The 22,417-nt window shown below is 53.8% G+C and overlaps 2 protein-coding genes across 2 annotated transcripts in view; both read right to left on the bottom strand.

Moving 5' to 3' along the window:
- EAH_00019520 (SNF2 family helicase, putative) overlaps positions 1-3,573 on the bottom strand; it is a gene marked incomplete at both ends in the record, with an annotated part of 5,581 nt that extends 2,008 nt beyond the window's left edge. The window contains 4 exons of the mRNA XM_013397306.1: positions 36-139; positions 618-1,405; positions 1,687-2,099; positions 2,698-3,573. Of these exons, the coding sequence (XP_013252760.1) occupies positions 36-139; positions 618-1,405; positions 1,687-2,099; positions 2,698-3,573 (2,181 nt within the window). The remainder of the gene's footprint in view (positions 1-35; positions 140-617; positions 1,406-1,686; positions 2,100-2,697) is intronic.
- Positions 3,574-8,443: 4,870 nt separating this feature from the next.
- EAH_00019510 (hypothetical protein, conserved) lies at positions 8,444-21,203 on the bottom strand (the record flags this gene model as incomplete). The annotated part of the gene is made up of 15 exons (XM_013397305.1): positions 8,444-8,550; positions 8,790-8,922; positions 9,180-9,308; positions 9,491-9,618; positions 10,115-10,771; positions 11,168-11,268; positions 11,557-11,841; positions 12,118-12,389; positions 12,855-13,885; positions 14,354-15,799; positions 15,980-19,243; positions 19,408-19,630; positions 19,718-20,045; positions 20,230-20,426; positions 20,691-21,203. The coding sequence occupies 15 exons, from the start codon at positions 21,201-21,203 to the stop codon at positions 8,444-8,446; spliced, it is 8,814 nt and encodes a 2,937-aa protein (XP_013252759.1).
- Between the last annotated feature and the right edge of the window lie 1,214 nt (positions 21,204-22,417).

The raw sequence follows: 22,417 nt of genomic DNA, 5'->3' as shown, positions 1-22,417 counted from the left end.
TATATATATATATATATATATGATACACCGCTTACGTCCTTTTGTTCTGCAGTGTATCGACTTTGCATGAGAAGCGAATGATTGCAAATGCGGCGGAGACGAAATAATAAACTGCTCACAAACCGCTTCCCTCCTGACTCTGCACACACAAACACGCAAGCCCTGCTCTCCCTATACACCTAAACAGTCAAAAAAAACAAACAAGCAAACATACAAAACACACAACAAACAAATGAAGCACGCAAATGGAACAAACAAAACGCAAATAAAACCAACAAAAAAAGCAAAACAAAGCGAATGGGTAAAACAGGCAAAGAGGACAAACAAATGCAGCAATCATTGTGGCGCATAGGCCATTCAGAAAAACAAAATGGAGACAGAGAACCAACTAGCTGGGGCACAACCAAGCAACAGAGAAGGGCCAGCCAACGAAGAGTAAATTTGACACGCAGAGAAAAACCAAAGCAAAGACTGAAAGAGTCACCGAGAAGTTCGTCAACACCTCTGCAAATACTCTAAAAGATGTACTACATCCAAGCGTTCTACTTCCGCTTCACTGCACTACGTGTGCATGCAGCAATTAAAAAAATCACCAGGGCTTTCTTTCGCTTCTTTACCATCCTTGGCAGCCACCTGCGGGCCCTCCTCTGCAGCTGAATCCTTTGCCGCTGCACCGCTCCCGCTGCTGCTGCTGCTGCTGCTGCTGCTGTTGCTGCTGCCGTTTTCTGCCGTTTCCTCGTTGGGTGCAAATGCCTGTGTTAATCTTCTAAGAGAGAGGGCGAGGTCGGATTGATGCCGCCTTACCTCCTCTAAGTAGAGGGCTTTTTGCGAGTCTTCCAGTTCACAGCGGACGACTCTGTTTGTTTTTTTAGGGAGTTCCTGCATGACTTCGCTCTTTAAGCGCCGCAGAATAAAAGGAGACAGCACGCGCTGCAAACAAATCACATCCGCTGGCAGCCCCTCTTCTGCTCCTGCTCCCTCCGAACCCCGAATGGCCAACGAGGCAAATGCACGGCTCAAAAAACCCCTTGAATCTGAAGCTGCTGTAGCGGCACCCTGCTGCTCCTCGCAAGTACTGCTGCTGCTGCTGCTGCTGCTGCCGTTCGAAGAACTGGCGGCGGTGTCCGGCTCGGATGCGTCGGCACTGGCTCTTCTCGGTTCCTCCTGTTGCTGCTGTTGCTCCTGCTGTTGCCCCTGCTGTTCCTGTTGCTGCTGCTGCCGTTGCTGCTGCTGTTGTTGCAGTTTCTCCGCTTTGAGTTGTGTTTTTTGTTTGCAAGCCTTCTGTCTCTGCGCCTGTTTCTCGAATGCAGTCAGGGCCAAGTCCAACGACTCCGCGTCGAAGACCGCCGGCATCAAAAACAACAGCAAATTGCGCAGCTCCCCGGTTCGGTTCTGAATAGGCGAGCTGAACACCGAAAGAAAACAAAAAACACGTATTACACTGATGTAGTGGCATGCCATACAACAGCACAATGAAGGGCGTCTCTTTTGTTTGTTATATCCGCTGTGCTTCATGCTTATTGTCTACTGTCTACTGTAATGATCGATCTATTTCCTGGGTTTATTGTTTGCTCTGAGTGTACTGTGTTCATCTTGTGTATTGTGTTGATTACGTCTGAGGTCTTTCTGGTGTTTATCGTGTTTGTTGTATCCTTTGTGATTTCCTAATCGTGTTGTTCGGTTTACCCTGTGAGAAGAATGCGTCTTTCGCATTTTGCCATTTTGTTGATGTTTTTGTAGACCTGGGAGTCTTTATTTTTCAGTGCATGCGCTTCGTCTACGACGAGATAAGCGAACGGCCTGAGTTGCCTTAAGTACTGAATATCCCATTTATTAGACAAGGAGTTGACAGATGCGACAAGGACCCGAAAGGGTTCTTGCGTTTGCAGCGACTCGATGCACTGCAACGCCAAACTTCGCCTTTCTGACTGTTTCCCTGCATACTTCACCACTCGCCCGCACAAATGTGGCGCCCACATTTCAAACTCCCGAACCCAATTGTCTACTAAAGACGCCGGAGCAGCCACCAGAGTTGGAGCCGAGAGCAAACCGCTCGAATACGCGTAATTGAAAAACACACAAGTCTGAGCCGTCTTGCCCTGAAACGCACAAAAACCGAAACAACTTCACGGTAACACCTTGCTTCCGAACGCAATAGGACAAAATTTAACATAACACGAAACTGAATGCAGCATAATGCAACTCTATGCACTGCAACGGATTAAGAGGTGAGATCGCGACAGAACGCAGTGCAGCACAACACAACGGAATGCAATACAACGCAACACCGCAACACAAGACGAACGGGAACACGAAACAACGCAAACACAAAAACGCACAGAGCAACACACACACAACGCAACGCAAACGCAACACAACACAACAAAAGCAAAACACCACAGCACAGCACTCCGGCACCCGCATGGACTGCATGTACCCTCACATGCTCGACGGAGCCGTGCGGACAAGACAGAGAGCAAAGAAACATCCTTTTCAACTGAACTACTTGGGGAGCCAACTACAACACAAGGCCTTCTGCCTGTCTCGATGGCTGGCGCTGAGGCAGCTAGGGTTTAACGTAAGGAGCTGTTGCAGTTAGGGAAAACAGAAAAAAAAGACGAGTTTGTACCTCCGGTGTTTGTTCGTTCGTATGACAGAAAGATAAGGAAAGAAAGGTGTAGATGGGAAGAAACTCACCAGTCCCATTTCATCAGCAAGAATGCCGTTTCGGTTTGCTTTGTGCATGGAGACGAGCCAATGAACGCCGCATTTCTGATAGTCCTTTAAACGCTCCCAACCCGCTCCACTGTGCTGCTGCAGCGAAGGCGGGATACTGAAGGAAGCACTACAGTGGCAGCGGCCTGCGGCGATCTGCTGCCGCACGAGGCCCCGCCCCTCCGGCGTGGGGCCTCCCAATTCATTCACTAATAAATCAGTCATTGCCTCGGACTCCTGAAGACACAACTGCAGCGCGTCCAGAGACTCCTCGTCGCTGTCCGTCGCCTCGCTCCCGCTGCTGCTGCTGCTGCTGCTGCCCTTGTTGCTGTTGTTCTTGCTGCTAAGCCCAACGCTACGCCCACCGCCAGAAGAAGTACGCGCGCCCCCTCCTGTAGCAGCAGCAGCAGAGTCACTCTCGCTGCTCGTGTAGCCGCATGCAGCAACGCCTCCCCTCAGCAGCTTCCGTCTCTTCTGAGTGGACTCCCCAGAAGCAGGTGCCGCCGAAACAGAAGCAACGCTTCGGTGTTGCTTCCCCCCAGAGCTGCTGCTGCTTGTCTTGCTGGTGCTCTTGCTGCTGCTGCTGGTGCTGCTGCCGTGACTCCCCCGACTGCGACTCGACCCACTCAACTTCCCGCTGCTGCTGCTGATGCTGCTGCTCCCAAATGAAAGCCATCCAGAAGACCTGCCCCCTCCACTGTCATGAAGCGAGGCGAGCCGCACGGGCGGTGTAACGGGCTCCGCAGCACCGTCATCACCAACAGAAGCAGCAACAACAGCACTAGCGTGTGGCTGTAGGCCTGATGAAGGTGCTTCTGTTGGAGAGGCTGGTTCTGGGATGTCCGTACACTGCGCCATATGCTCTGCTGGGCCTGCAGGACCCTTCTGGTCTTTCGCCTCCGACGGGGCGTTGGGAGAGGCGGCAGTTTGTGGCGTGTTCTCTGCCTCTGTTTTGTTTTGTTCTTCTTTTGTCGTCTCGGGCTTTAATGCGTGTGCGGAGTCGGGAAGCGAAGAAGAAGAGTCGGCGGACGTCTGGCCATAGGCGAAACGCCGCCAGTCAATACACTCCACTGGCATCTCCAGTGTACAGACCGTTGGGAAGCAGAACGAAAACTAGTAGAGCAAACGTTAAGAAAAGAAGGTGCGCAAGATACAAATGCAAATCACGAAAAGGAGACCCCCACAACAAACAAATGCCAATGCACCCTTTCCTCTAAACAACTTGCATTCGCAGCAGCCAAACAAACGCCAACTCCGGCCTGAGCGTCAACGAGCAAACCAAAGAGACCTTCTCTATCTCCTCGGTGTACAGACAGACACTCACACGGGAGAGCATGCATGCAATCCCCCTTGCGTGCGGGAGTGCGCAAGCGGGCAGGGCAGAGAGGTCCCTTCGTACCTCCAGCAGCGCTTCTACAGCTTCCGTGGGCGGCCTGATGATGTAGAGGGGAACTGCCTGCAGCAGCAGACAGCTCCCCTGGTGTCGGAGAAGCGACAGAGTGTTCGTTGGCCAGCTGTCTAACTGAAGAACCCTTGCCAAGGTTCTGTAGAGACACCCCTGTGAAAGAGGGGAGGCGTGGCGCCCAAGAAAGCAAAAATGAAGCCCACACGAGACACCAACGCCCAAAAAAGCCAGCAAATACCGCAAGGGAGAGACGGGGGCTGCTGTCGCCTTCGAGCGGGGGGGAGGGAGGACAGGGCGTTGTTGGGGTGTATATGCAGCCCAAGGTCAGCACGTCATAAGGAGTAGATGAGCAGGTAAGACACAGAGGAGGAGCCCATAGAGGCAAAATGGAAAAAGACAGGGCTCCGTTGAAGCAGAGGGAAAGATGAAAGAGAGTAGGAGTCAGTTCGTCAGTTGCGTGGGGGCCCCGAGGGCTGGAGCAGCAGCCGCCTATGAATGTCGGCTTTGAGAGAGTGCCTATTTCGCGAAGTGGTACTTTTTCACACGTTAAATTGTATTTGGGTTAGATTTGAGGCGGTTTGTCTATCAAAGAAAAGACAACAACGCCGACCTGCGCACCCGCCTTCCTTTAGACAGTCGCCGCGGCCTTCGGGGCGTCCAGATACCTGAAACACTGGCGTTTTCTCCTTCGTTGCTAATATGTGGCATCTCGTCAGTGTTAAGACGTGCTGCGTTGGAGCCATATTGGTTTCTTTTGTCCTTGCGTGCATGGTCGACTTTTTAATCTTCATTGCGGCCGTCTAGACTCAATGGGATGGATGCTCTCCAGCCACCACTCCCCAATGCAGTGTGCAAGTTTCCCTCTGGGAGTCCAACTTCAAGTGGCTGAAATGAGTCTACAGGAGCGGACAAGACCCCGTTGAGCGACAACTAGAAGGGGCGCGACGATGGCCTCCATATTACGCAAAGACAACGCAGTGTTCCTATTTAAGTTCATGATCGTATTCATATTCAAGCTCATGATCACGTTCATGTTTGCTGTCATGTTCCCATGTTCATGGTCACGTTCTCATGTCCATGATCATGTTTTTATGGAGCGGTGTTAATGCTCAAGATTTCAGGTTCATGTTCATCTTTCTTGAACAGCCACCGCCAAGATAGACGGCGATGCATTTGGATGTTGACGGACGGATCCCAAGGACTAGATTAATATTTGTCTCGTGGGCCGTCCAAGCCGTTAATGTTTGTAGCCTCGCGTCCACGTCAGGCTGAAGCTGTATGTGCACTCAGCCAAGCAAGTGATTGTTAATGCATTCAAGCCAATGCTTGCCAATACACCCAAATCAATGATTGTTTGTCTATTCAGACCAAAAATTGTCTGTACCTTGAAGCAAATGGTTGTCAGTGCACAAACAAATGGTTGTCAGTATGCCGAAACTAATTATTGTGTATATATTCATGCAAATGATTGTCAGCGCGCCCAAACAGGTGGTTGCCAGCACACCCAAACCAGTGGTTGGGTGTATATTTAAAGGAATGATTGTCAGTGCATCCATACAAAGGATTGTTTATGCATTCATGCATATGATGGTCAGTACAACCAAAAAATGATGCCACTGCACTCAAGCCAATGATTGTTTATACATTCAAACAAGTGATTCAGTAGACCAAAGAAAATGATTGTCAATACTCCCCAGCCAAGGTTCGTCAACACGCCAAAACCAATCAAGTGCGGCAGCAGCTGTTGTTGGTTCGCTTCAGCTGCTCCTGGAGGCTTTTTCCTCAGGATGATGGCTACAAACGATGGTGATTCGAGGAGGCGTTCGAAGGACTTCCGCTTTTCTTAGTGTGCATACACCGCATGTTTTGCCACCGGCAATTGTGGCGCCCTGCCTCGCTTTTTGTTTCGATGTGGAATGGTGAAGATGGACATAACTTTCACCGGCGCACAGTTATTGAACAGCAGCGGCAAAGCCTCAATTCAATGCGGCCTTTTGTTGTAGTGCGTTTTCGTTTGTTAAGTGCTATTTGTAGTTCAGTCTTTGTTTGTAAACGTTGTTAATAGTGCATACGCATGGGATCAGTGCTGCGTCTTGCTGCAGGGGAAGCAGTGAGAACACAGCTTGTTTTCAACAAGGCGCTGCAAGAGTGCAGACACCGCAATAAATAAACCGTTCGGGCTTTGTCCGATGCACTGGCACGTCCGGCGCACCTTCCAACACTTTGTACAGTCATGTTGTGAAGTGGAGGGGAGAAGGGGTTGCAGCGAGTTGTTCGTAGTTTGCGTCTGTACGAACTCCTTTTCAACAGACTCCTCTCCCCAAAATTTTTTGTCTTAGCAATCTGCAACGGAACCAGAACAAGCAGAGGCACACTCGCGCAAGCATCGTTAGCTGCCCCCATATCAATGGAAGCCTCTGTACGCATATATATATATATATATATATATATTTATAGCCTACCTTGCGTGCTTCAGCATTCATCCTCATCGCATCCGTCAGATGTGTCTGCAGCGGAGTGAAGCTAGCGTAGCTGTATCTCCATTGTTGTGGAACTCTGCTGGTTTAGGTAGCTGAGGCCCTTGGCAGTCACAACAAACGGAGCATTCAGTAACGCGGGTCTTTGTTTGGTGCAGTCTTCCTTCTTATAGCGTGTAGACTAAACTGATGGGGTTGAGATCGTCTAGGGAGTATCTCGCCGTCGGCGGAACTGCAAAGACGTACAGATATGCATCTCTTCTGACGTACATAAGGCAGGTCAATTTAACCGCTGCATTCTGTGGATGCATTTGCTAAGCCTTGTTTTGCTGGATTAGTGCCATTTGGACGGAAAGAGAGGAGTGCTGTCGTTGTAGGCACCAGAGAAGCTCTTTAGGGCGCCAATACTCCACAACGCATCCTTTCTCCGAGAGTGCGTTGTATTGTAGGGTACTGGCGCCTTTTCTTGAGTTTTGAGGAAGATTGAATTGGCATGGAGATAGTCTCAGCCTTCAATCGCCGCACCGCAAGCTGGTCTTACACGTGGGACTGCGGATGCTGGAGATACGAGAGCAAAGAGTGTTTCCTGCTTGTCAAAGGCAGTTGTTATGGCTCAAGTGGATTTATGTACTCAAGTGCAGTTCTTGGAGATCCGCATTCGCAGCATGTCCGCAAAAAGGAACAAATGATATTCGCGCTTCAATAAGATCGCAATAAGATCGGAATGGAAAATGGGTGCCCTTGTGCAGTGTGCGCGTTACGAACTCCCATCATTTAAATGTCATATTTTGTGGAAATGCCGTGACACCTAGCCGTGTGAGCTTCGTGCGCACCTCTAGAGAGAAGAAAGTGTGACGTGTGTATTTATTAGTGCCCCTTGGCGACACTTTACACGAAACCATAAGTTATCTCTTCCCGCTACACAGTCGAGAAAGCGGCAATAATAAAATACCTGTTCGTAGCTTTACTCACTATACAGCATTGTGCATTCACAAGGACCAACTGCTATCCTCTTATGCTCAATCCTTCCGGCGGTACTAAACAAATAAACACTAAATATGCTGTAATAAACATTCCTTGTGATCTTACGAAACAGAAGAACCTTTGTCTATCATACGGCCCGCTTTTAACGCTGTTTCTCATACAACTCGGACCTGTGGAATGCCTTCGCCTTATCACGGCAGCTGTATTCATTTGTGTATCTTTACAAAAAACCTAAAGTCGTTTGCAGCTGTGACCACAAACTTTAAAACTTGAGCTGCCCGCCCAATAAAAATGTAGGTTGGGGCGTAGTTTGGCGAATCGGCAGCAAAGGCATTGGTTTTATTATTCAACGAAAGGCCGTCTGGCCTCCTGCTGCAGCAATTGGGGAGCGGAGCAAATGCTGCCTGTCAAATCAGAAGAGGCAAAGAAAGCCCCTTGCATTCTTTTTCGCATGCCCGGAAGCCACTGCATGCGTTGCATCGAGTCAACTGTCATCGGTTCTCTGAGATAAACGGCCGCGTGCACTGAACTGCGTTCTGTGTTGAGAATAACTGCCTTTAAATGGCAAATCGCAGAGCCCGACGGGGTGTCTCTGGTTGTTCACTAGCACGATATTCCTCCTCCTCGTGATGTAGATTATCCTCGTTCTCGTCTTCAGTGTTCTTGTTCTTGTTGCTGTGTAGAGTGTGTCCTGATGTTGCGTGTGCTGATTGTTCCCTGCGGCTGCGGCTGTGGTGGTGCCGGTGCGAGGAAGAGGCGCCGTAGACTCCCCTCACCCACCGGCCGACCCCTCCCCATCCTTTCGATTTGCTGCGACTTCTTCGCGATTTGTTCTCGTTGCTGTCTGCAGAGATTTCTCTCCTCAACCCCCGCCCTCGTCTAGGGGTGCTGTTGGCTTCTCCTGTTGCTTCAGCTGAGGCAGCAAGCCCTGCTGCATGCCCCGTGCGCATTCCTGCCGCTCCTCCAGTGCTGCACACAAAACAATCAGGCGGAAGAACAATAACCCACAAACCCACGGGCAGTTGTACGGCTGCTTGCTGTATGGGCAATCGCAATCACCGAGAAAAAGAGCACAGCAACAAAAGGGTGATGCTAAACCATGTTGCGTTGTGTCGTCTTCTGTTTCAGCTACAAGAAGGCAGCTCCACGCAGCAACTGGTGGAGTTTGACTCTCTCGTACATTATGCGATTTCTGTCCGAAGCGTCACCGGACATCTCCTGCTGCTGTGACGGCTCCTGCTGCTGCTGCCGTGCCAAGTGCTCCGCAGCAGCAAGACAGCGGCCGTCGGCATCGAGCATCACTAAGAAGTCATTCAAGCGATCAAACGTGTCCCCATCATCCTAAACAGCAGCATCACAAACACCGGCAATTCTGTGCTGCACTGCTAAATAAAGCAATAAAGTGAATAGTTAAGACAGGGAAATGAACATAGCCCACAACAAAGTGAATGGGTAAGAAAACAAGCTGAACAGTAATGGGGTATAAAATGAATAGTTAAGGCAATAAACTGAACAGTTCAGATGGTAAGAACAGTAACAGTTACAGTTGAGGTGAGCCCGACAGAAAGACAAAAATCAAGAAAATCAGGCCTACTGACCTCAAGAGATATTTCGTTGTCATTTACGTATTGACGGAGAGAGTCGAGATCCCCCTCCAACACTTCCAACTCCTTCCCCTCGTAGAAGTGACCCCCATAGCCCCAGTCCGCCAGCAACAGACACCAGGCCTGCAGAACGATACCATATGCGTCCAGCACCACGACACCTAGCCCTACCGCATACACGTGCGTGCGTGTGCTTGCGTATGCATGCACGCGCATGCATGCACATGCAGGGGGAGAGCAGACAGAAACAGCAGACGGCAGCGGAAGGGACAGGAAGAGAGAAGACGAGAGACAACCCCACTGACCTCCGCCAGACAGCGCAGCACAGCTGACGCCAGTTCGTCTTGCCACTCCAATGGAGCTGCACAGAAGAAGTCCTCTACTGTCTGAAGGCGCAAACAGTTATGCGTGCACTCTCTGTTGCAGTACGGCACTGGGAATGTCCACACAAACCAAAGCAGAAGGCTGCCTCCTGAACTCGCTAGCACATACACCACTCCCCGACACTCCGCAAGCGTACATTTGGAAAGGCCTGCAGCAGCCTCGACAGCGTCATTCCTGAGAAGGCTTCTTCTCCACTGTACATACTCCCGAATATGTCTCCTTGCAACTCATAATACACCAGATGCACCGCCGCTAGACTGCAGGAGAAAACGCACCAAAGGCAGGCTCCGTTCTCCTGTGGCGGTAGTATTAACATTAACGCTTGCTTTCTTGCAGCATAAAAACACGATTAGACAAACCCCCAGAGACTACGGACAGACGTCTGCAGCAGAGCATCATCTTTCAGGGTTTAGAGTTTATGGTTTTGCGTTGCTGTCTATAGTGAGTTGTTTGCTCAGTTTCCTTGTCAGTGTACTGCAGCGAATGCTATTGAGCTGTATCAGACTACCTGCAAAGCTCCTTGGCTGTTTCGTTGAGTTTCTGACTGAGTCCTTCGATCGCTTCATCTACAGCTGCGCTGAGCTCTGCAAGCTCCTCCTGCCGCCGCCGCAGCAGCAAGTCGATTTGTTGCTTCCCTGCTGCTGCTGCTGCGTTGCTCCCGTCTGCGCCACCTCTTCCCTGCAACGTCCGCAGCTGCTGCAGCACCTCCATATCTCGTGGGGAGCGGAAGAGGATCTTCTTTTGCAGTTCTCTCAACAGCTTCTCTCGCAAGCCAGGCAGTCGCTGGAGATACAGCGCAGCAATGTGCAGCCTCACCAACCACCGCTGCAAGCCGCTGGTGGGCCGCTGTCCCCCACTTAAAACTGCCTTCTGCCGCGCCGCCTCCCACTCTGTCAGGGCATCTACAGCGGAAAGCAGCTGGCACACAGCAGGCGAAAGCCTTTCCACACCCGAACCAAGCACACGGCCAACCCCGACAGGGGGCCCCCCGCCGCCCGCTCCCTTGCCCTCGCCGCGGCCTGGGGCCCCTCCACGCGCTGCAGAAGACTCCCTGCTGTCACTTTGTCCGAAGAGGAGACGAAAGACCGAACGAGAACGGCCTTTATCCTCCTCAACATGCCGAGATGGGAGGCCTCTAGGGGCCCCTCTGGCCTGCTCAGGGGCCCCTTCATGCGGGTCAGAGCTGTCCCCGCTGTTGTCGTCTGGCGACACAAACGCACAACAGCCCTAAACCCAAAGCCATAAACCCATGCATGCAAACGCCGAAGGCAGTACTGCACACTGAAAGCCATAACAACTGTCTTGTGGTGTGCAACCACCAAATCGCACTAAGCTGCTGCAGCCGGTCAGACAGACCCATTTCTTTCGCAGTGGAACATCTACTAAAGAAAACCGCAAAAACGGCGCGTCTTCGTGTACTTCCCGCTCTAACTGGTAAGGAAATTCAACATTCTAATTTACATATTGACTAAACACAATAATGGTTTATCTGCAGACGTAACTTGATTGATCTCTTTTAAGGAACAGGAAACTTTTATAATAATTTCATCCTATGAAGAGGCGCATCAACCCACAACCCAACAGAACACAACACCCACCCTCTACTCCTGAGAGGTACGCTGAGCCTGCCCGCGCCAAACCCTGCGCCAGCTTCTCCTCCTCCCATCCCCCAACAAGCTGCGTCATACGGCCTCTCCAGCTGCACAGACAACCGAACCAAACCAACCCTCAATCAGCAAGCAGTAGATCAAGACAGACCTTCCGAGTCCCCAACGTTTCTTCTGTCTTCTTTCGACACCCCCCACCTAGCAGCACATAACTACCACGTGCTGCAAGTGCTGGTGGGATGAGGGTGACGAATATTACACACGATGCAGCGAGACCAGAAAGAATGAGCCAGCCGCGTATTTCTATGGCCTGAAAAGTTTAGGGTTTAGGGTTTAGGGTTTAGTGCTTAGGGTTTTGGGTTTAGGGTTTTCGTAGCTACCCCTTGGACTTCCTGCGTTGTTTCCGAGTGCGTTCTTCTGCTGTGCGCTGCAGCGCTAGGAAGTGCGCAACGAAGGGAGAGGCGGCGACAGCGGCGTTCCTCCCGCTGACCTCCAGCAGTCCTTTAAAGTAGTTCTGCTGCAGCTGCCGCAGTGCCAGCAGCGGCAGCAGCGGCCGGCCCCCCCACTCCCCAGGGCCTTCGCTTTGGGAGACGCAGGGGTCCGTCAGACTCCGACACAGAGCAGCCAGCAACTCGGAAAGAAACTGTAGCAAACGAGGAATCAGCCTGCAACCAGCAGCAGACGTAAGGACACAAGAACGCCCTCAGCATGCACTGAAGAAGACAGCCACGCACATTCCCTGTTGCACGCATCTTCAAGCAAGGGTGCCGGGCTGGGCATCGACCCGCAGCGGTAGCCGTGTGCGTTGCCCTGACAATGCAGCACGGGGAGAGTATTAAGACAGTGCAGATTGAAATAGAAGAGATTAGAGGGCTGAAGGCGAATCTGAGAATCGCTAAGGTGGGAGGGTTCATATTTTGAACTGAGGGATTATTCAATACCAGGGGAGGGGCAATGAGGAGTCAAGAGCCGCTTCCACCACCCCATAAATGCAGCACCAGCCGTCTATGGCCTTCTCACTGTAGACAGCGTGGGGTGGGTTGGCTGGGAGGTAGACGTCTCTCAGGAAAGCCTGCGACAGCAAATCTGTCAGTCCGCTGAGATGCAACGAAAAGGAAGCGAACAGGCGAGGGGCCACCACTGACAACAGACCCTGATGCTGGGAAGGCGAATCGTTCGGAAAGGAGACGCACAAAACGCCCCCAAAACAAACCTGCAACAAGAGAAAGAAACGCAAAGAAGAGAAATACTCAAACGCAAAGAGACACACTACACCCTACGGACAGGCCAAGCGCCGCAAATACAACACCCCTCAGACATGACACCTTTCACAGACAACAGCTTGCAGAGAAAGCATCTTACAAAGATAACACCCCCAAGGAGGCGCAGGACGGCAACCTCCTGTAGGCTGATGGAATTCAGCACAACACGGCCAACGCCGACTAGGCCGGAGACACAGCCAAGGAGAAACGCAGCACAACATCCTCCACCAGCAATGCATCCGCAAGAGGCAAGGGGAGGAGTACTAAGAAGCAGAAAGAAAGCAGAAGGGGTTTGCTGCGTGGTCTCCACAAGACCCATTTCAAAGCTGGATGGTTTAATGCTGGCCAAAGCCTCCAACCCGCCTCGAGGGTTTAAGGTTTAGGGTTTTGGGTTTCCTCTTTGCACGACAGCTCACTTCGTCTGCCAGGCGATCGAACGCGCTGAGGGCTGCTAGGAGTTCCTGGCCTCCTTTGGCCGGCATTCCCTTTCTTTCGGGGTCTGCAGCGGCCTGATCGGCGCAGCGAGAGACAAGAGGCAAGACAGACAGCAACACCGCCTTAGCAGCAGCTAACACCAGCAGCGGCTGCTCCCCCTGCAGCGGCAGCAGCGGAGCAAAGACGGGGGCGTAGAGCAGCAGCTCGGACTGCACGTGGGTGTAGAGGTTGCGGATGCCTTGAGCCAACGAACACAACACGCGATCTGTCTCTGTCTCTGTCTCTGTATCCGTTTCTATCTCTGCCTCTTCGTCAGATTTCGAGGAGGTAAGGGCCCTTTGCTGTGTCTCTGTTGTCTCCTCTAAGCTCCCTCGTCTGTTGTCCTCTCCTCTCGCCAGCTGCAACAGCGCCGCCACCGGCTGCCCCAACAAGCGTCCAGCAGCAGCAGAGAGGGAACGGTAAATGAAACAACGCAGCATATCATGCAAACCAGAGGGGCCTCTCAGCACCTTCGGAAGGCCCCACACCCAAACGTTGTCCTCTGAGGTGTCTCCGTCCGCCGCCTTTAGACATGCAGAACCTCCCTCCTCTACGTTCTGTTGGCCTCCAACAAATTCAAAACCGGAATCGACCGAAATCTGAAGCGAATCCCGCGTCCTTCTCAGCCACTCATTAAATGCCGCGGTACTTATCCCAAGAAATCCTGGCCCCATCTCAGAGAAAGAAATGCCATTCCCCTTCTTCCAATCGTGCCGCTGCTGGTGCTGCTTCTGCTGAACAGACGGAAGCAAGAGCAGTCGTTGCACGAGGCTTATATAGAGTGCAAGTGCCACTGAAAGAGCCTGTGGTTCAAAATGTCTTCTGTAGTCCTGAAGCTGCTCCTGCAGCTGAAGAAGAAATCCCGACCCCAGCAGCTGCAGCGCAGCAATCTCCTGCTCCTGCAGCTCCACCCGTGACGGCAGCAGAGCAGACAACCCGTAGCAGCACGAGGCCCACTCGCTCCTTCGGAGCGCTGAAAGGAAAACAACCATGGCAACAACACGCAAACAAACGCAAGACAGTGCTATTACACCCATTCAAATATGTTCCCAAGACACCTCAGAGCAGAAGAACCCGCCGAAACGCAGTTTGAGGCAACTCCAGAGACAATGTAGAGAAGCGACAATTCCAGCTCTCTACGCTTTGAACCTCTTTACTCCTAAGTACAATAGATGCACCGGGCGCCGCCAGCCTCCTTGTGGCAACAGGGCTGTCTCTGTCTCTGTCCTTGCACTGCACCTGCACGGTTTGTCTGTACACCTGAGCGATCGTTCTATTCTGCCGAGACCCTTTTGATACAGCAGCGCTGAAGTTTAGGGTAGTGAGAAGGCGAGAAGGTGTGGAGGAGGATGTCCTGTGTTGGAGACAGTCTGCATGTGTGTCTGTTACCAGTCTGTCTGCTGGGTGTCTCATAACCGTTTGTCGGTTATATGTCTCCTACCTCTCTGGCTAGTGTCTCCGTCTCCTTCGCGCTGACTGACCCACCAGTCTGCCCCCAGCCACCGCCTGTTCATCAACACACTACTGAAGGTGGGCTGTGGCTCTGTCTTGATGCCTCCCTCTCCCTCCTCCTGCTGCAGTAGCAGCAGCGGCCCACGGAGACGCAGCAGCAGACGTTCACCTCGCACGCGGGGCGCCATCTCCAGCATCTCCGAGTTGCTGCCTCCCCCTTTGTCATCTCCTGCAGCGGCGGGGTTTATTCCTTCACTGGCCACCTCCTGCTTATTGAATAAGGCCCCAAAAGCTGCATGCCCAGAGACGACGGCGCGACCTGGCAGTCGAGGAGACAGCGGGTCAGCAGCACCGGTAGGAGCAGGGAGTGTCACGGCAAGCGCGTTGTCCGCAAGCGCAGCAGGAGCAGCAGCGGCAGACGCAGAAGACTCTGCTCCCTGCTTTCGCTCTGCAGTTTTTTTCCTGTTGCCGCCGAGGGCCCATTGGATATCATCGGGTGTCCCTTCTTGCCCCTGAGCCGACGCCTTTTTGAGAAATCCGTTCAAGTCCCTCAGCAACTCCAACGCAGAAGAGACAACCTCCACTCGCAATGGCTCCACAAAGGTAGAAGAGACAGAAGTCAGCTCCTGGATCAACTGCTGCTGTTGCTGCTGCTGCGGTGTAGTGGGGAGTGTGGCCTGTTGCTTCTCAGAAGCGGAGACACCAGACTGAGCCGACCCAGCAGTCTGTAACACCAAGTCTGCAGAATCACATGGGCCTGATGGTCGTGGAGTCACTTGCTGCTGTTGTTGTTGCTGACGTGAGATAGGAGAGGCCCTAATGCCGGAGGCCCATACGCATGCAGCAACAAGAAGAGAAACGGAGTCGAGGGAAATGCCGTGGAATCCGCTTCCTGCCCTGCATGCTTGCAAGAGCAATGAGGCATAGCTGCTGCTACTGCCGCTGTTGGTTGCATCTTCTGCTGCTGGGTAGGTGGGATCCGTTCCCACTTGTGAGGTATGTGCAACTAACAGGAGCCCCTGCACCAACGAGGGAGCGCCCAGCTGCAGGCCGTTGGCAGCGGTGGAATCGGCGCAGCAGCGGGCCAGCAGCAGCAGCAGAGACAGCAGCAAAGGGACGTCGAGGCACCAGTACGCGCTGAGGTGAAACTCCCTAGGCAGGCACAAGAGCTGCTGCTGCTGCTCAGCCCCTTCCAGCATGCAAGCAGCAGCAGCAGCAGCAGCAGCAGCGCGGGCAGCAGAACAGTCTGGATCGAGGGTGCGCACTGTTCGTCTCCTCAGGGCCTTCAGCGTAGGCCTACGGAAGGCCGACCGGAGGGCGCCCCCAGGAAGACCCAGGTGTGGGGGGGCCCCCTCTCCTTGTCCGTGGGAGGGGTTCCCCCCTCCATACCCCGTCCCCTTAACCCCTTCCACGTCAGATCCCCAGACGAGGCTGCCTGAAGCAAACACAAAAACCCCCGTCCCAGGCGACATTCTCTACACAAACTCAAAAAACCCCTCCTCAATCCTTGGTGCTGCTCAAGGGGCTTGACAAGCATGCACGCTGAAGGGGTCCCTCATGATCCTGCTTCATGACTCATCAAGCCCACGAGGGCCTCTCCAACAGCAGCACCTACCGTCCGACTCCTCTGCTGTGTCTCCACAGTCGCTGCGCACTTCCGGGACCTCCAGAAGATTTCGGAGGGGCTTTAAGCTCTGCTGCCTCCGCAAGCGCTGAGGAGGCAGCGAAGGGGCCTGGGGAGGGGGAGAAGCAACATTTCCGTTGGCCAGCTGCTTCAAGGTGGGGTTGTTGTTTCCTCGGGCAGCCAACGTGCACCGGAGAGCGGAGTCAAGAGCTGCAGCCTGCGACATGTTATGCTGCAGCAGCTGAAGCAGCTCCATGCCTCCTCTTTCCCGCTGTTCCGTACGGACCTCCCAAGCGAGAGGGCCTTCCGCTTCCCCCGTTCCTGCTGGGGCGCCTGCATTATCGGTGACGTGAATAGACACCTCCTCGATACTCACAGAGGCCTCCGCCTCGCCCCATAGCTGCTGCCGCTGCAGCTGCTGTAGCGCGAATATGTAGGCGAAGATGTGGTAGAAGCAGCACAGCAGACGCAGAGGCAGCAACTGAAGCTGCGCCGCTGCAGCAATCGCCGCAGCTGTCTCCTCCTTCGAATAGAGTAGGAAGGCGGGTGCTTGAGGAGACTCTTGGGGGTTGGGTGTCTCTCCCTGACACAGCAGCAGAGACCTAAGAAAATACAAAAAGGCCTCCTCATCGCTGCGGGTCTTCTCACGAGCATACAGCTGTTGCATCGCAATCGGCCGCCACGGGGTTGAAGGCAGAGGCCCTGCAGCAGCAGAGCCCGCGAGCCGCCTTGCATCCTCTGCTTCTGCTGTTGCCCTTGCTATTCCTGCCGTATTGCCTCCTTGGGGGAGCAAGAATTTCAAAAGACGGGCGCAACGAGACAGGGCTGCTGCGTGCAGCAGTTGCAGCTGGCGGTCAATGAAAGAGCGGAAGACAGGGTCCTGCCTCATCTGCAGGCATGCCCCTCCTGCTGCTTCTGGGTGCTGAGCAGCTGCCACTGCTGCTGATGTTGATGCTGGTGCCGCTGCCGCCGAGGCCGAGGACCGTTTAGACCTCCGTTTGGGCTGGGGCAGCTGCAGGAGCACTGGAGGTCCCAGGTCACCTGCGAGTTGCCGCCGCTGCGGGTTGTTGGAGCCTCCCAATGCTGTAGAAGTTCGGTGTTGCTCCCCCAAGACTTTAAGTGAGCTGCGCCTTCCCTCACCCTCCCCTCCTCTTTCGCTTTCTGCGGCGAAGACAGAGGGAGAACCAGCAGCAGCAGCTGTTGAATCACCAGCCCGTCTCCGCAGGGCACCCCTCACGCCGTAAGAGGGATCTAGCTTGCCTATGGCTGCTGCAGCGGCGCCGTGAAAGAACCGCCCGCGGTGCTGCTGGCGCTGCTCCTGCTGCTGCTGCTTGCGAGGGAACGCTCTAGAGGGTGGAGCTGAGGGACAGAGAGCAGTCCGCCAGGCCTCCATCAAACGAAAGACGCGATAACGGAGGTCACAAGGATGCAGAATGGTGCCGCATGCAGGGCCGAGCCCGCTGTCAGATACAGGGGCCAGCAGACTCAGCAATTTGTTGCTGCTGGAACTCGGCAGTTCAAATGATACACGAGCTAGCTGCAGCAGCTGCTGCAGCACTTCCTCGTTCGACTGCTGCAGCAGCGGACTGGGATTCACCCAGTGAAGCGCAGCGCGAACACGCTGCCGGGACCCATTGAAAGTAAGCCCAGAAAAATTCCTTAAGAGACCCCGATATTCAAACTGCCGCTGCCATTCCTCTGTGGGCATCGAGAAAGGGTGACAAGGGATAAGGAGATCACTTCCACTGCACGCACCCGTCCCACTTTGTTGCTGCTGCTGCTGTTGTGGTTGTAGCGTCTCTGGAGGGTCTTCATGATGGGGTCCGAATTTCAGAGACATGGCTCGAGCCAAGGACTTTCGAGGCTTGCGCAGCGGGAGAGGGGCGGGTTGTTGCGCTGCTGCTGCGCCCTGGCAAGGCTGTTGCAGCGGCACAGTGTCCACCGCTGCACTAATCTCAACACCCGCAGGCGTCTGTTGTTGCTGTTGCTGTTGCTGTTGCTGCTGCTGCTGTTGCTGTTGCTGCTGTTGGTGCTCTTCGGCGTCGCTGTAGACAGCTGCTGCTCCTAGCTTTATGGACATGGCGCGCGCCAGCGACTTACGCGGCCGCCTAACTCGAGAGGCAGCTGCTGTGTTTTGAGTCTGTTCCTCAGGAGAACCTTGGCCGGGGGTAGACGAGGGAAGCTGCTCCTCCTCGCCCACAAGGAGCGACGCAGCGGCTGAGTACTGCGAGTAGTGATACGCTACAAGCAGCAGCAACTCGTAAGCCAAAACCTGTAAATCGGACTCCTTCCATTCCAATGGTCCATTTGCTTGGCCTCCACTCCTCTGCTGCTGCTGCTGTTGCTGCTGCCGCCTGCTGGACAGGATTTGGTCTTGAAGCTGCTGCACAGACATGCGGCTAGCGCCGCTAGAGCGAAGCACTGGCCTTGCTGGGGTAGAGGGAGCAGCAGCAACTGCTGCAAGGCGGCAGCACTGGACCAGGAAGGGCGGTAATGTAGCGTCTGCTGCGGCCTCCACCGCCGCTGCCACGGAGGAAGCGAACGTTGGGTCTGTCCACTGCATGCGATCTTGCGTCCTGTCCTTGTTAACAACCCCAGTGCGAAGATGTGCAGAAGACAGAGAAGGCGCAGAAGACGCCTCTTCGCTGCCCGAATGCCACGCAGGCGTCTTCTGTTGGGCCCCTTGGCTGTTGTCCTGTTCATTCGCCACACCGGGACACGCGTTCAAAAGGGGGAGGGACCGAAGAGACAGCAAGAACTCCTCGTATCTCAGCTGTACATCCACCCAAACCATTTCTATAGGCTGCTTTGTGCTTGAATACTCTGCAGAGGGAGGGCTGGCATCGAGGGTCCCCAAGAGGGACCCCCCGGCACTGCCTGCGGTGACTGCGGAGAGCTGCACGGCCGTCTCGGAGGCCCATGGGTCCTCTTCAGCCCTCCCTTGCAGCTCCCCCCGCTCCCCCCCCTGGTACGCAGCCTGTTGTTGTGAAGACGGGTTCCAGGTATTCTCGTACTCCGAGTCCCCCAGGTGTATAGTAACCTGCTTCCGCGCTTTTAGTCGTGGGTTTCGAGGTGACGTCAAGCCCACCGAAGCGCCGGCGTTGAGCTGTCGCCTCAGCGCATCGATTTCCCTCTGCTGGTTTTCTGCTTCCTTCTGCAGCCTTTCGTTCTGCTGACGCAGTTCGTCTCGTTCCGTCAATGCCTCCTGTAGCTGCTTTTCCTGGTGCAGCAGCAAATTTCTCAATGTCGCTTCGTCTGTCCCACACATCCACACAATCGGCTAAATGCTTCCACCAAACGTCCATCCTGCTACATACGGACCCCACCAGTTAATTCAGTCACGTTCATCTGCTTGCTGCACATCAACAGTTGAGGAGGAGAGGAAGCCACCCACACCCGCTGCTTCTGAAAGCGCGTACTTGTGCGTTGTTCGGCGTTGTCGACGTTCCCGTTGACCTGTCTGTACAGCCGATGCATTAATTCCTCAGCAGCCCCCTGCGCTATCGTTTCCTGCTCGGCCTCGCCTCCAGTGAAACTGCCTGAGGCGCTTGCCGCTGCAACTTCAGCAGCGGCGAACAGCTGCAAGTCCCGCACATAGTGCAGAACGAAGCCCGTGCTTCTCTGTTGCGCCGTCAGAGCTGCCTGCAATTGGCAAACAAACAACATTTCATGCATGTTTTCACCTTGCCCTCGCTATCTATCCTGATACACAAGGAGGGAACCATTTACCAAACAGCGCCATGAGGTTACACCCCAACTTCTGAACGCCTGCAGCAGCAGGCTGGAGGGAACACAGACAACGGTCTCGAGAGATGAGTCGAGAGAAGCACCGATTGATAAGTGTTGCGCGAAGAGCAGAGACAGACTAGAGACAGCTAAAAGCGGCAAGGTGCAGGCCATTGCATCTTTTACTTTGCTAGCAGCCCTCATTGAGTGCAGCATAGCAGCAGAAATCCGGCGTTGGTGATCCGTTGCTCGTAAACCCCCTGCCTCAGCCCATGCACCGCCGTCTTCAGCCTTTAGCAGACGAGCGCTGCCGTGTAGCTCCACCGAAGACCTACAGTAGCAACGACAGGAAGAAATTAAAATGCGACAAATTCCGTTGAACAACAAGATTTCGTTCAGCAGGAGACTCCACCACACTAACAGACAAGAACAGTGGTTCGCAATCCTAGAAAAGGAAAAAAGCCCAGTGATGTTGGCGACTATACACAGGAGAGGGTTTGGTAAGGCCCGCCTACAGCGGGTGAGAGGCCATGGAGGAAGGGTCTTGAGGATGTTTCGATGCGTCTGCTGCGAGGGCTTGCTGAAGTCCTTCTTGTGCCGCCACTTTTAAACGGGAGGCGCGGGAGATGCGCTGTATTGCCTTCTGCTCCAAAGAAGAATTAACTGCCGCACCAAACAGAGAACGAAGCTCTTGCAAGCTTGCCTCGGCCTTCTGGGGTGCAGAAAGAAAAACAGCAGCGCACCCAAAGCCCCAAACGTACTGCTCTCAACACCCTCACCGCAGGAAACAAAATGCAAACGGAAAAGCGACGGTCTACGAACACAGACGAAATACTGAGAGGTTGGTTTGTTTGGCAACAAACCAGCATCCGCTAATAACGCAGTTGATATGGTGCACAACGATGAGCAACATACCAACTGCATTACTGGCCAACACAAACGTCTCAGGACAGTATCTACCGCATTTTCGTCTGACCGTGAGTTCCTCTTCAGCAAGTTGAAGCCTCCTCGCTGCTTTTTGCACTTCGCCACCAGCTTTGAATTCCGTTTGCAGGTGAGTGGCTGCCGATGGAGGATTTGAGGCGTCCCACGCGCGGGCTAAGGGCTGAAGTGCTTCCTCTAATGGCTTTAGCACGCCGGCCCTCAGGGACGCAGAGAAGCGATTGGCCTCCGCTCCCGCCTCGGAGCAGAGAAGCAGCAGGCTGTTCAAGGCGTCTCGCGCCCCCCCCGAGCCCGAAGGGTCGTGGAGAGCACCTTTACTGCCCGGGATGCCTGCAGCATCTTTCTCAAGTGCTGCCGCCGCATTAAGGCCCCGAGAGTGAATGGCCTGGAGATCCCTTGAAAAGCGCTCAAAGACCCCCGCAACCTCTGACTGAACCCATAACCACGCCGCAGCGGCACGAGCTTCGTCGCACACAGGCCGTCTTTGTGGAACCGGGGCCGGAACTGAGGCGCCAACTGGGGCGCCATCCCCCCAGCGGCCGTTCATCTCGTCTACAACTCTGAGCGAGTCATCTCTACAACTCTGCGCTAGTCATCCTTGAGAAGATGGACTTGATCCGGTCAAGGATCGTGGCCAGGGAGTGCACGCAAACTAAGATTGCTGCATAATGCAAGAATAGGCGTTTTAATTAAAGGCAGAGCTTCCCTTGAGGTGGACTCGGACAAACCACGGAAATCACAAGAGGGGTCTCAACAGCTAACCGGCAGGTTTCTGCGGCGCGCTTGCCGTCTCGCTGAGGAGGAGCACTACGGCCAGAAGGTGATGCGAACGAAAGTAAAGCGATTTACCGAGAAGCAAAGACTCTCAAGTGAGAAGCCTTAGCACGACCTAGGCAGAATGCCGCAGGGACCCACGGTCGCTTTTGCCGCCAGAGACAGACGAATTCTCAGGTCCGCCTTCGCCCCATAAATACGCAAATTCAAAAGTTCCACCACGTTACGTTTTTTGAAAGCATGCACAGACGGGGAAAACGGGGTAACAGAGGGACCCCAGACGCTGAACACGTCCCAAACCAACCCCATGCCCAAGCCAGGAGGAGTGAAACCGGGTTCAAACGACAAGACAGAAGCGCGCCGCTAGAGAGAATTTTGATTAGAGGAACACAAAAGTTATCCTTTTGATGAAATATTTAAGAACGCCTTGAACACTTCTCGCAGCAGCCGATGCGGACTCGACTTGTGTCAACAACCCATTTCATGAACAGCGGCACAGCTCTCCAGGTCGTCGCTCTCCTGTCTTCGTACTACAGAGCAGCATGGGAAGACGTCTAGAAAGTTTTCTGCATTAAAATCATAGGAGATAATCCAGAGCAGTTGTGAAATGGCCACAAGAAGTGCCATAGGCTCTCTTTTTGTGCTGGGCACCCGGGCTTCCTATGATCGCAGGCCGGGGATGGCCACTGAGCAAGTTCCCGCCAATTTTATTGGCAGGAGGCGGCAATGTTCAGAACATGTGCAATTATCAGCCTAGAGGAGTTCAATTCTCTGCCGGTCGTCGCATGACAGCACGATATTTGCAAATGTTCAGTGCTGCCCGATTCAACTTCCGTTCAACTTCCCGGTGCCACTGCGCTCGACCCGAAATCAAGGCGAAACCTCCCAATGCACGCCTCAAGCAGGACCTGCAGATGATTATCTTGTGGTTAGATGTTTTGAAGATTGTCATGACTCTGCTTCCACCGCTCCCGTTGCAATCGCGTT

The sequence above is a fragment of the Eimeria acervulina genome, genomic scaffold (assembly GCF_000499425.1).
Source record: "Eimeria acervulina Houghton genomic scaffold, Eah_scaff131, whole genome shotgun sequence".
Lineage (NCBI taxonomy): Eukaryota > Apicomplexa > Conoidasida > Eucoccidiorida > Eimeriidae > Eimeria > Eimeria acervulina.
This window is presented reverse-complemented; position numbering and strand designations above follow the sequence as displayed.